Genomic DNA, 12,809 nt, shown 5'->3' with positions numbered 1-12,809 from the left:
TTATTTTGGCTGCGGTATTTCTATTGCTATCGCGGCTTCTTCCGCATCTTCCGCGTGCCTTCCAAAAATGGTGAGCGCGGTGATTGGTTTGAGGTCGTTTCCTACCACCCCTGCAGAGAAAGCGTCGCGTTCTCCGAGTTTGGCTACGTCTACGTAGACCGCCTCCTCGTGGTTTGCGTAGTGTTTCTGGAGTGCTTTGGCCCGGGCCTGTCTCCGTTTGCTGTGATACTCCGGGTGCATGTTCTTTGGGATTGGGTCGACCCTGAGGCGACTGAAGATGTCTCTGGGTATTTGCTCAACGTTTGTTTGAGTGCTCTCGTACGGGATGTTTAGTTTCCTTAGGATGTGTCTTCCCGCAGGTGTCTTGGTTAATCTTTCGTATTGGGCTGTTCTGTGTGCTTCAACTAGTTCGTCGAACGTGTTGTGGATGCCCATTTTCAGGAGTCTCTCGGTGGATGTGTATCTCGGCAGGTGGAGCGCCGCCTTATAGGTTTGTCTTATGAGGCAGTTTACCTTTTCCTTCTCCGCTTTATACAGGTTGAGATATGGGAGGGAGCACACGAAACGGCTGAGCACGAAAGCCTGGATTAGACGCCTAAGATCCACTTCCTTCATACCACAGTGTTTGTTGGCGATGCGTCGGATCAAACGGTTGGTTTGGTTCACGCATGCCGTAAGTTTGTTGATAGTCACTGTGTTTTTGCCGTTGCTTTGTAGGTGCATACCTAGTATCCGGATCGTTTGGACCTCGGGAACTAGGGTGTCATCCACGTATATTTCTATAGGGACTGAGGTCTTTGTGTGGCCTCGTGGATTCTATCTCATGACGAGAAGTTCCGATTTTTGCGGGGAGCACGATAATCCTATCTTTCTGGCGTGTTCTGAGACTATGTCTGCTCCAGTTTGCAGTAGGTGTTCGATCTCTCCATCGTTTCCCTTGGTTACCCAGAGTGTAATGTCGTCTGCGTATAGGGAGTGCGATAGGTTTGGTATTCCTTCGAGCTGCTGTGCCATGGGTATGAGCGTGACATTGAAAAGGAGGGGTGAGAGTACTGATCCTTGCGGCGTTCCCCTGCTTCCCAGTGTGAAGGGGTCGGATGTGAGTGACCCGAAACGTATCTCCGCCGTCCTAGCGGATAGGAAGGCTTTGACGTAGGTGTGGGTTCGCTCGCCTACTCCTAGATTTGAAAGGGCTTCCGTGATAGCCTCGTGCTTGACTTTGTCGAATGCTTTGGTTAAATCCAGAGCTAGGATTGCTTTGGTTCGTTTGCTGTGAATAGGGTTGATGACCTCCTCCGATAGTCTGAGCATGAGGTCTTGTGTGGAGAGGTGTTGTCTAAAGCCTAACATTGTGCTGGGGAAGAGTTCGTGCTTGTCCATGTGTTCTTGCAGGCGATCTAGAATCACGTGTTCTAGCAATTTGCCCAGGCATGACGTGAGGGAGATAGGTCTCAAATTTTGTATTTGTAGACTCTTCCCTGGTTTCGGTATGAAGGTTATCTTTGCGTGTTTCCACACTGCCGGCAGCTTGCCATTTTCCCAGCATTGATTAAATAGTTCTGTGATAGCGTTGATTGATTCCTCATCCAGGTTTCTCAAAGTTCTGTTTGCGATTCCGTCCGCTCCCGGGGCAGAGGATGTGCGGAGTTTGTGTAGTGCCACCCTCACCTCTGCCGTCGTTATTTCCTCGTCCATTCCAGGATTCGGAGGTCCTTTGTACTCGGGAAGCATTTTCTTGTCGGAGGTATCTAAATATCTGCTCCTGAGTTCGTCGAGGAGTTCGTTGTCTTGAAGGGGGTGTTCGTGTATAATGCGACCGATGTTCTTGTTGTGTGCCATTTTACAATTTTCAGGGTCTAGGAGGTACCTGAGTAGGTGCCACGTGTCTTTTAGGCCCAATTTTCCACTCATCTGGTCGCATGTTTGACCCCATTGTTGTTTGACGAGCTCTTGTGCGTGGTGTTCTACTTCTTTAACTAGGCGAGTAATTTTGAGCTTAAGTCTTTTGTTGTGTTTTTGTTTGAGCCATCTCTTTTGGAGGCTTTCGTGTGCTTGCCACATGTGTAGTAATCTGTTGTCTATTGCGTGTGTTTCCGCTGTGACTGGTATGCTTGCGGTTGCGGTTTTGACGTCCTTGCCCAGCTGTTCAACCCATTTGTCGAGGTCATCTATGGTGGTGGGTTCGTCTCGTGCTCTGATGAGTCTAAATTTGTCCCAGTCGGTGATCGTGATCTCTTTCCTTCCTCTCTTTTTTAGCTATGTGGCCCGGATAGTGGTTTCGATTATATAATGATCACTGCCTAGGCTGCAGGCGGTGTTCCTCCATTTCCCTTCTCCCACGTTCTTAGTGAGCGTGAGGTCGGGGCTGGTGTTTGTCTGCACACTGTTTCCTATTTGCGTGGGTTGTAGTGGATCGTTCAGTAATGTTAGGCCTTCGTCTTGGATGTAATTCCATATTGCCGTGCCCTTCTTGTTGTTTATTTTGTAGCCCCAGGCCATGTTCCTGGCATTAAAGTCGCCTACTATTAATAGCGGCTTGTGTCCGCAGAGCCTGAGTGTTTTGTTAACGGCCTCTATTGTCGGGGGGTGGTTCGATCGGGGTGCGCTATATATGTTGAGAATAAATAGGCTCGCTTGTCCTCTCCTCTGTGGAATTATTTCCACGAGGAGGCAGTCCGCGTCCTTCGTGTCTATTTCGTGTTCTGTGGACCAAGACGGCCGCACGCAGATTTTGCGCTCCCGTTTTTTCGTATGTTTTATAATTTCCGAGTTTGACTTTAGTTAGCGTTTCTTGCAGTGCTATGATGTCCGGAATTTCCAGCTTGTCTAAGTTTTGGATGTGGAGTTGTAGGTTCTCTCGCTTTGGGCGTAAGCCCCTGCAGTTCCACTGCCATATTTTGATTTCCTTAAGATTTTCCTCCATGTTGGTTTGCTCTTTGTACCTGAGCGTTTATGAGACCAGATTTGGATAGTGAGATCGCTACGAGTTGCTCGGCATGATCTGTGAGTTGAGTTTGTATCGTGGCTACGGTAGCCTCTGTTTGGCTTAGTTTGGTCTCTAGGGCGTCCATACGCCCGTTTAGCTGCGTAGCTAACGCGCCAATTTGTTCCTTCATGTCTGCCCTGATTCTGTCTTCGGTTGCTACTATCTTTTCCTCCATGCTATCAAGTCGGGTGTTCAATCCTTGGATTAGGTGAATTACATTGTTTAGTGTGGGGCTTTCTGCGTCTTTGACCGTTTCGATCGGTCTCTTTTTAGCCGGGGGGCTTCGTTGTGGTGACGAGGCACGCGAGGATGCCGCGGAGGGGGGTACTGAGCTGTTGGATTTCATAGAAGGGGTGTGTTGTTTTGAGCTTTGTGCTTCCTTCTGGGGGGTGTTTCAACCCTGTAGGTTTACAATCATTTTCTTAAGCTCTTTGATTGTTTCATTTTGTCTTTCAATTATAGCCCTGAGCTCTGCGTTGCCATCTCTCTCTCGGGAGGTCTGCGGTTTCCAGCTCACCTGTTTTGGGCTTTCTTGGTTGTCGGCTTTCGGGAGGGGAGGGAAGGAAGTGGAGCGGCTCCGACTTCTCCGGTATCTTTGGCTGGCATTGGACCTTCCCCGGCTCCTGGAACGGTGTCCTCCGCTGTCTTGTTGTTGTCCTAGTTGCCATTGGCTTTCGATGGGTGTTCTTCCCCTGTAGTTGGGTCTTTCGAAGCGGGCCTTGCAGCTTCTGGTGCCCGTGAAATGGTCTCCTTGCACAGGATGCATTTCGGAGTGCAGTCCGGTGTCTCCTTGGCCGGGTGTTGCGTGCCGCAGCGGTTGCATAGGTTGGTCTTTTCTCTCGGGCAGACGTCAGCTCTGTGTCCAGCCCGTCTGCAGTTAAAGCAGGCTTCCGTTTTGGCACGGAAGGGGTAGCACGGGTATAGTCCTCCGAACAAACAGATTTGGCTTGGTACCTTGTGGGTTCCAGTAAAGGTTATTAGTAACGATGAGGTCTTGCCTAGCCTTCTTGCTTTTGCAATTTGGCACCCTTTGTTGAGGTCCTGGATGTCTTCAAGGATTTCCTCGCGGGTTTGGTCGTCGAGCACGTTGTAGGCGATTCCCTTGATGGCTTCGTCCGGGGCCGGAATGTATGCATTGACAGGGTATATCTGGTCCATGATTCTGAGGTTTTGTAGACTGACGTATTTCTTGACTCTCTCCGCCGATGGAGAGCTCACGGTGAAAGAATTATTGGTTGGATTGACACGCACCTGGTCTTGCTTTCGAGCTGTAGCGATGTCCGTGTCTGACCCCTGGCATACCGTTTGCAGGAGGGTGGTGGCAGTGTGGGAACGGAGATCGAGGCCTCCTTTCGGTCGGAAAACCACTTTATAATCCGTGGCCGGAAGGCGTGGAAGCGGTCTCCTTCTTCTGATTGTTGGTCGGCCAGCGGCCGATTTCTCTTTCTCGGCAGCCTTGCCATTGCCGTCGTCGGTCGTGATGGATGACGTAAGCGGCGTCGCAGTTTTCTTCTTAGGGTGGACGAGGTCGTGGGCCTTGATGGCCAAGGTCCAGAGCTTTTCGTTGTTGTACTCTTCCGGGGAGATATCCTCCCCATCCACGGTGCACTCCATTCGGGCTCGGCGCCGGCGGCGGCAAAGAGAGGCCCTAGTCGAGCTAGGCCTAAAGTAGGCCCAGCTCGACTACGTGCGGCTCGGGGGAGAAGTGCCCAAAATCGGGCTAGGGGCAGGTCTTAGCGGCGGTTGGGTGCACGTAGCGGTTGGGTGCACAGCACCCTCACTGACCTCGGTGTGACGTTCCCGGGTCCTAGCAGTCTGTAATGTCGCCAAAAATTGGTCGAAACTCGGCAGCCCATGCGAAACACGTCCGCACTGCTCTGCGGCAAGATGGCGTCCCCAGGAGCATCGGACAAAATTTTTTTACTGCAATGCAACATGTCAAAACTACGATCCGAGTATGAGGCACGCCATTGTGGGGGAAAAGGGTCCGTGGTGTAATGGTTACAGTATCAGGCTTCTGTGCTAGATGTCCTCTGTTCGAATCTGGCCAGTGGAATAAATTAATCAATAAAATTATTCATTCATGTATTAAAAAAACACAATTTCACCACAAGGGCGTAACAGTGAATGTGGTACCCATATGTTAGAATATTACACGAAGTAAGGCTGCTCGTAGCTTTAGCGGCAGTATGAATTGTAGTAAACATATACTGGCTGAGTAAATGCATGTGGCGTGAGATTTGCAGTCACATATAAACAGAAAGAGCTTGATGACCGCGAGCAGCATAGGCTAGAACTACAGGGTCTTGTCGGCGTTGTTGCCTTGCGTTGACCTCGCGTTCCTCTACTGCAACTCCTCACGGCCGCCACGATGTGCAGCTTTTGAACTGCAGGGTTTTGTCGAAGTTGCTACTTAGCCTCGGCCCCCTGGTTCTGCCGCCCAACATCTGGGCGCATCAGGCGATGAGCTGCAGCGTGCACCTCACACGCAGCAGCAAATTGTTTCTGTATCTAAACTAAAGGAATTGTTATTGCACGTATGCGGGCCCTCCTTGCTTCAGGGTGATTAGCATTTCGCAGGAGCTTCTCAGCTGGCGCTCTGACAACAAGCGGTAGTATGTTGGTGTGAAGTGAGGTACGCGGTGTTTCAATGCAGAAATCCCACATCAACAGGTACTACCATGGCTACTACGTGTGGGAAAACGATGGAACAAGCTGGCAGGGCATGCGTAGCTGTGTTTCAATTCGTTCTAGCAAGCAAAGCTGTCTAATCTGAGGTCTTAGAATACAACTGCTTCTGTGCACCAGTCTGTTCAATTGAAACACGAACATGCTTGACATATTTCACCACCCCGCCTTCAAATTCTGACGCAAAGGGAAAGCTTATTAAAACTAAACAAACCAACATTTTTATGTGCAATTATTGCTGACTACGAAAGATCGCATGGAGTGTTCATATAATTGGTATTGCAATAAAATGCACCACGCACCTCAACACACTGGCTTGCATGTGGGAAATGGTTAAGGATGTTCTATTCCGCGTGCTGGGGCATGCGTCCATGGTCTAATGGTTAGAGCATCAGGCTGCTGTGCTGAGGGTCCTCTGTTCGAATCCTGCCATCCGACAACATTAAGTGTGTTTATTTATTAATATATATATATATATATATATATATATATATAATGAATAAGTATACAATAATATGCATATATATATTTGTACCATCACAGCGACCAGTGGTCCCAGGGGAACATATCAGCCCACATTTTTAGGCTGCACCATCTCAGAGATCAGCCCACGATACGAGGCTAGAAAAGTGGTGGTAACTCGCTGCTTATCCCTTTGGTGTGCTGCTTCAGCTCCGCTGAAAGGCACGTCAACTTCCGTCGATGTCACTTGACATCATTGATTTTGACAGTGCCTTCTATGGTTTAAGTTAATTGTTTATCAATAAAGATGGATCACACTGGATTCTAAAGGAGCAAAACACTCAACCTAGTATGTTCTAAAAACATTTTTCTGTGCCAGAACACCCAAATACAAACATACATTTAAAGATGTAACGCCAATGTACCAGTGCTGCAGTTTGGGTGCAAAATTAAAGAAAGGGAAGTTTGACGTTCTTTTCATCCTCTAGTCATCGATGTCTTTGCACCACAGGTATAAAAATAGACCTTTGGAAGAGTAGTTAATGTGTGAAAACTGACTTAATGTGTGTGTTCTCTCTTCTGATCTCTGTGTGTTCTGTCAACTATTAATGTGTTTGTTCTCTCTTAGTCCGTCGTCGTCTTCGCACCTTCACTTCATGGTGCCCTGTATGTGTGTTCTCTCTTCGCCCGCCGTCGTCTTCGCGCCTTGTCACAAAAGAGCACGTAATCCAAGCGCGCGCCGCATGTCACGCAAGCCAGCGAAAGAACACGCCGGCCCTGCAGCAACTTCAATAGAGGGGGAGAGCACATACGCCTCAAACAGCAACGCGAACAACGACGCCTAGACGTCTAGAAGAGCATCGACGAAGCGACGTTAACCGGAGAGAGAGAGAGCCCACGCGCGCGCCGAGACACCTTCTCACCCGGCGAGTCGAGAGAGATTGCTACAGCGTGAGCGTGCGCCAACAGGATGAGTCATCAACCCCCCCCCCCTCGACAACGCTCCGACAGCGGCGGTCGAAGGTACGAGAAAAGACTCGAAGATTCCCAGGCTTTGGCCATGCTACGAGATCACGACTGATAGGAAAGTTCGAGAACGCCTGTGTGTGGAAGCTATATAACCACCGTGCGAGCATCATCAGAGGAGTTCAGTCTGCACCAGTGAAGTGATGTAACGTGAAGACCGAGCATCTGCGGGAGAAGGGGATTCCCCAGCAAGCTAGTCGACGAGTTCATTGAGCGTCTGCATTTCCGGAAGAAGTTCCTTCTTCGAGATTTGCCCCGAGCTACGCCGAGATCGTCTGACAAGACCAACATGGGTGAATACAAGTGGACACTTAATGTTCCTATTCATTTCATAATTTACGTGTTGGACTCTTAGTGCTTGTCGTGAATTATTTTTCTTGTGTTTGTTAATACCCATCTGAATTGTATTGTGTGGTGTCTAGCCTAAGTGTGCACGTGTGTGTGTAACTGCCTTGTGTGAAGAATATATTTTGTTGTGTTTTGACAACTCTGGGCTCTGACTCGGTCTTAGGATAGCAACCGGCGTTCGCTGGCGCACCAGAGGGCCCATTCTTAATTGTCCTTGCTTTCATGGGATTATTTTCGGAAGCTGATAAGTCGGCTTTGGAATTTGGTCCAGCGTCTGCGCCTTGTTCACGGGGTCTGTTACACGCTTTCACTTCAGATCATGCTTAACCAACACGCCCAACTATCCATCCTAACTGGCTTAATGTTTCTCTTTAGTGCCCCTTTAAACATTCACAGAACCTACAACTGGAGAATGCAATGTCCCTATAGTCTAACATTGCCTACCGCTCTCTACAAAAGACATGTTAGCTATACCTACCACTGACACACTCATGAGGCAAATAAAATATACCAGTTAAGTATGGGTGACTAGCATTAACTTAAAAGGTCCCTGAAATGTTTTGGACAAATATTGTAGGCGCGTATGGTACTACTACAGTTAAACATTCGCACCACAATTTAAAAGAAGCGTCTCATTTTAAAAGAACCCACTGCGGCTGCTTAATGGCTTTGGCATTGTGTTGCCAAGCACGAGGTCACAGGATCAAATCCTGGTCGCTGCGCCCGCATTTCAATGGGGGTGAAATGCAAGAACGCCTGTGTACCATGCATTGGGTGAATGTTAATGAATCCGAAGTACATCACTACAACTTGCCTCACAATCAGATCGTGGTTTTGGCATGTAAAGCCCCAGAATTACGATTCTTTTTAATACAAAGAGAGCTACAGACGATTACAAGTCACCCTCCTCCCTAGCCATGCTTTTCCGCCTCAACTGGTGTGCCGAGCGATCGGGGCTAAGCTCCACCTTCACTGGCTCTGCGTCATGATGCGACATCGTGTCATCTACTTTCAGTGTTTTGGAGCCAGCACATGAAGCCTCTCCAACCTCTCCGCTAGCTGGCCATCGATTCCCAGCGAGAGCTATCAAAGTAGCGTGTGTTGCGGCAGCGCCGAGCATGTTTGATATTCCGGTAAATGCAGGCAAGCTGGGCGTTTTGACGGATGGGCAGAGGCCTAAACATGAGCGGCTTGCATGGTGCAGCCACCTGGGGGTGCAGAGCTCAACCAGCCAAACACAGAGCTAATATTGGTGTAACCAAGTGTAAAACATTTGAAGCATTTAAATAGACAACGTGTTCACGATTACGCTGCTGGCAAAAATTTACACCAGCAGCAAAGCAGAATACACTTGGGGACTGCTATATTAGCTCTATTTGTCTGGTTGAGCTCTGCACCACCAGGTGACCGCACCCTGCAGGTCACTCACATTTGTGCCTCCGCGCATCTGGCAATACACCCAGTCCGCCTGCATTTACCGGATTACCGGACACTCTAAAACTCTCTGACGTGGCAGTAGTCCTCTGGTGTGAAGTGACGGTCACAAACACATAGATCCTGGCGCCGATCGGATACCAAAGGCCTGATATGCTGCAGTCACTCTGCTCACCTGCTGCGGGACACTCTGAGGGACACGATGTCGCAGTTTGACATGTCGCCAGTAGCTAGATTTGCAGCCCAGAATGCAACAAGAGGGATTCATGGTCTTCGCGAAAAGAAACCTCAAGACCAACACTGACCGCGCAGCTCGCGGCAACACGAAGCACGTTGTAACACAAACAGACGACACTTGTGTGCCGGAAGTGCTTGAGTGTAGTGATAAATTGTCATTGTATATTCGCTTTCTGTTACTTCTTTTTATACCAACAAATTGAACAACATTCCAACTATTATGAACAACATTTGTTCACCATAAAGTTGGAAAAATTATCGATGACGCAATCTGAGTAGCCAATCTGATAGCTTGCCCAACTGGCGTCACATGCGCCAGCTATGTAGATTGTCACATGTAGATTGTGATAGCAATGCACATTTTTAAAACCTTATCATAAACAATATGCTTTACGTGGAGTGCTTAAATATGTCACCTAATCATCAGAAGGACCTACCCTAACAACTCAGTACATTTGTACAAAATCATCAGAATCATTTCAGGGCCCCTTTAAGAGAAATAAATGAGAGCATAAAAACCACATTTATGATCAATCTTGTTTAGAACTACCCCTGATTATTTAATTAGTTTTCAGCACTACAAACTGCGGGTGTTTGTCAGGATATGTGCTGAAACAATAATTGAACTTTCATTTGCTCTTGTATCCACTAATAAGCCCGAAAACCCGATTTCCCTCCAAATATGAACTTAAATGTAGCCCTTTATTTTTTCTCACTCTGGCAGAGATACTAAAAGTTAGTCCTAAGTATAGATGTTCCGACTGGACTATTGTCTAATCCCCCTTCATAACCAGTTGAAACAAATATAAGCCAGCAAAAAACCAGCTGTGCAAACTATGACTTGAACAATAAACTAATTTCAACTGGTTACTTCTTTCACCTGGTGAGGCATAAGTTGATGTTTGACTATAGTAGCCATGGAGTTTAAACAGGCAATAGATGAACAGTGAAAAATTAAGAATGCCATGCCCCAGTTTCATAAAAACAGGCCCCTTTATAAAGACAGGTTCAGAGCCAACAAACTACTAACACAGCTAAGTAGCACAACAAACGGAAACTCTAAAACACACTGGTGTTGCTTAATACAAGCCATGTACCTTCACTCCAGTATGCTACATGACGTCGATTTCCTGGGGCAGCCCTCTGTGGAGGAGACAGGTAACGGTAGAGGTATCGAGTGCCGAAAACCAATGCACAACCTGGCTCAGACCATGCATCCATCATGCTCTGGACGAAGCTCTTGGATGCATTTCCAGAAAAGTCTTTGCTGTGTTCCCCTCGACAACCTACTTTGCGTTTGCGCTTCAGAGGCTGCAAAAAGAATAAAAGGAACACTTCCAAGTCATCATTTCGGACCAAGATTGGCCCAGCCGGGTAAATGTTGAAATTAAAAACTCCCTTTATAACAATGCAAGTTTTCTTGACTGTCATTAACTTCCTCCATGATTTAATAATAAAGCGGGTGCAAAATTAATTGTATCCAAACATAAGTGCACTTCACTAAGAGATCGACAAATCAAAAACGTGCTTGCAAGTTACACGCGAAACATAATTTAAGTACACGCACAGGAGCTGGTTGGTAGTCACCTACGAAAAATTTAAACTTGGTACATTTGCCATTAAACTTTTTTTTTTTTTTTTACTTGATAACGAATATAACGCTTCTTCGCAATAACAGAAACAAGTACAGCCAATCACCATCGTTGATGTTCTCCTGCCAATCCTCGTGACTGTTTCAAGGGCTCTTCCAGTTGGAAGAGTTTCTATGCCACTCCATGCATACTTCGAAAGCCCAGTGGAATCGCGTAGCACATAAATATTAAAAAGATCGGGCGACTTCTGTGCACAGACGAAGCAAAACTTCCAATGGAATCGCCTTCGTCTGCTGTCATTGCTGGTTTCGTGTTCATTCCACAGGCACTCCATACCGAAGGACAATTATATAAAACGAAACCAGCATGCGTGATATATGAATTCACAACAAATCTATGCGTTCGAAAACTAGAAAGTCGCCATCACTTATTACGCAAAACTCTGCAAGCGATCATAACTACTGCATTAAGCGCCGCACAGCACTGCGACGTTATCCAGAGAACAACAAGCAATGCCAACAAGCAATGCCTACCCAAAACGTGCAAAGCAATGCACGATTATTACCTCAAAACTGTGCACTACGCTGCTGCGTTTGCTGTTCAAACGCTTGGCAGTGGTATTCCAGAGAGAGCAAACCTGGGCGCAAACACACAGCTGGCGACTGCTCATATAACTTAGTATACGCTCAGAGATCTCGGCAGAGGTGCGCAACAAATTCCCGAAAGTGGGATTATTATACACTTCCACCGCTCTCATTCCATCGCCCACAGACGCAGCCAACGACTCCATTCTCGCGCTGCTCGCGTCTGTCGCCTTTCCTTTGCCGCCGTTCGCGCTGCGGATGTTCCGACACCCCGATGCATAAAGAACCACACAAACGAAAGTATGATCGCCAAATGAGCGAGTGTTTATTTTAAAACAGAAAAGCTTCATTTTTGTAAATGTTATTTAAATAAGAAATCTCGCATATTTCCTTCTTAAGCCTCATGAAAACACCACCGTACGGGCCTGACCTGAGCCGCCGAACGTAGCCAGTATTGTAGCCAGTGAACGCATAGAGTAACATACGGTAGTGCACTCGTTCAACATTTTACGAAATAGTGAGCGATAATCGGCAATCTTACAATGGCGATTTTTGAAGTCTCGCCGTATATGTGCCCGGGGAGTACGGTTTGTTCGGACAGCGCATAAACAGGGTGGTGCGAGCAGACGACATGCGGATGCAGGCACTTTTCATGTGATGCACTTCGTGGTGATGAAGCTCTGAACTAGGTTGAATACAATGAAATGTTTGTTCAGTTTGGCCTATTTATCAGCCCCTGAGCACGATGAAATATGTTACGCTAGGCACTTTGCACCGCTTTATAAGGCGAGGGAGCACTAATAAGACCACTGTTCTGTTACCATGTACGTCCCATAATTCATTTCCCCCCTAACCTACCTATTCTCAATTTATCTTATTTCTTTTACGTTTAAATTATATTTGTGCTACTCGATTCTTGGCCAACCTTCTAGAGTGCGTACGTGCCACTGCCTTACATTCACAATCGCACCTCATTTCGCGTTTTCCGCATCTTGCGCACACTGGAAGTCGACCGATACATAACCCCTAACTCGAGCTGAAATTATTCTGAGGCAAAATGTTTGACCTTACTGTTACTGTCTTCCACACATCTGACCTATAAGCTAGCTGATGCAGCAAGAATTTACATTGCCTCCTACGTCAGCATATATGTGCAGACTACGAGTTTGCCAACTGGATTCAGTAGTGTCCAGATGCAGTACATGCAATATGGCCACATCTACATGTGGTGAATTCCATGCAGAGACTACACCTGCCAGAATGAACTGCACAGAAACTGGGTCTATAGATTCCACTCACCTACAATAGTTTTGCAGGTGTACAATGTTTTAGTGTCAGGCCAGATATCAATCAATTATGTCCATTGCAAATTTAGTTGCACCAAGTTTCTTGCATTTTCAGAATTGTGAAAGTTTGCATTCAGCTGCAGAATGGATTAACAACTTTCAATCC

The 12,809-nt window shown here is 47.2% G+C and overlaps 1 protein-coding gene across 1 annotated transcript in view; it reads right to left on the bottom strand.

The window, feature by feature from the left end:
- LOC119433626 (F-box only protein 22) overlaps nucleotides 1-11,805 on the bottom strand; it is a 67,542-nt gene extending 55,737 nt beyond the window's left edge. The window contains exons 1-2 of the mRNA XM_037700885.2: nucleotides 11,339-11,805; nucleotides 10,279-10,492 (exon numbers count right to left, since the gene is read on the bottom strand). Coding sequence (XP_037556813.2) covers nucleotides 10,279-10,492; nucleotides 11,339-11,707 — 583 coding nt within the window. The 5' untranslated portion in view covers nucleotides 11,708-11,805. The remainder of the gene's footprint in view (nucleotides 1-10,278; nucleotides 10,493-11,338) is intronic.
- Between the last annotated feature and the right edge of the window lie 1,004 nt (nucleotides 11,806-12,809).

The sequence above is a fragment of the Dermacentor silvarum genome, chromosome 1, assembly GCF_013339745.2.
Source record: "Dermacentor silvarum isolate Dsil-2018 chromosome 1, BIME_Dsil_1.4, whole genome shotgun sequence".
Classification (NCBI taxonomy): Eukaryota; Metazoa; Arthropoda; class Arachnida; order Ixodida; family Ixodidae; genus Dermacentor; species Dermacentor silvarum.
Note: the sequence above shows the minus strand (reverse complement) of the source record. Positions and strands in the feature narration are given on the sequence as shown.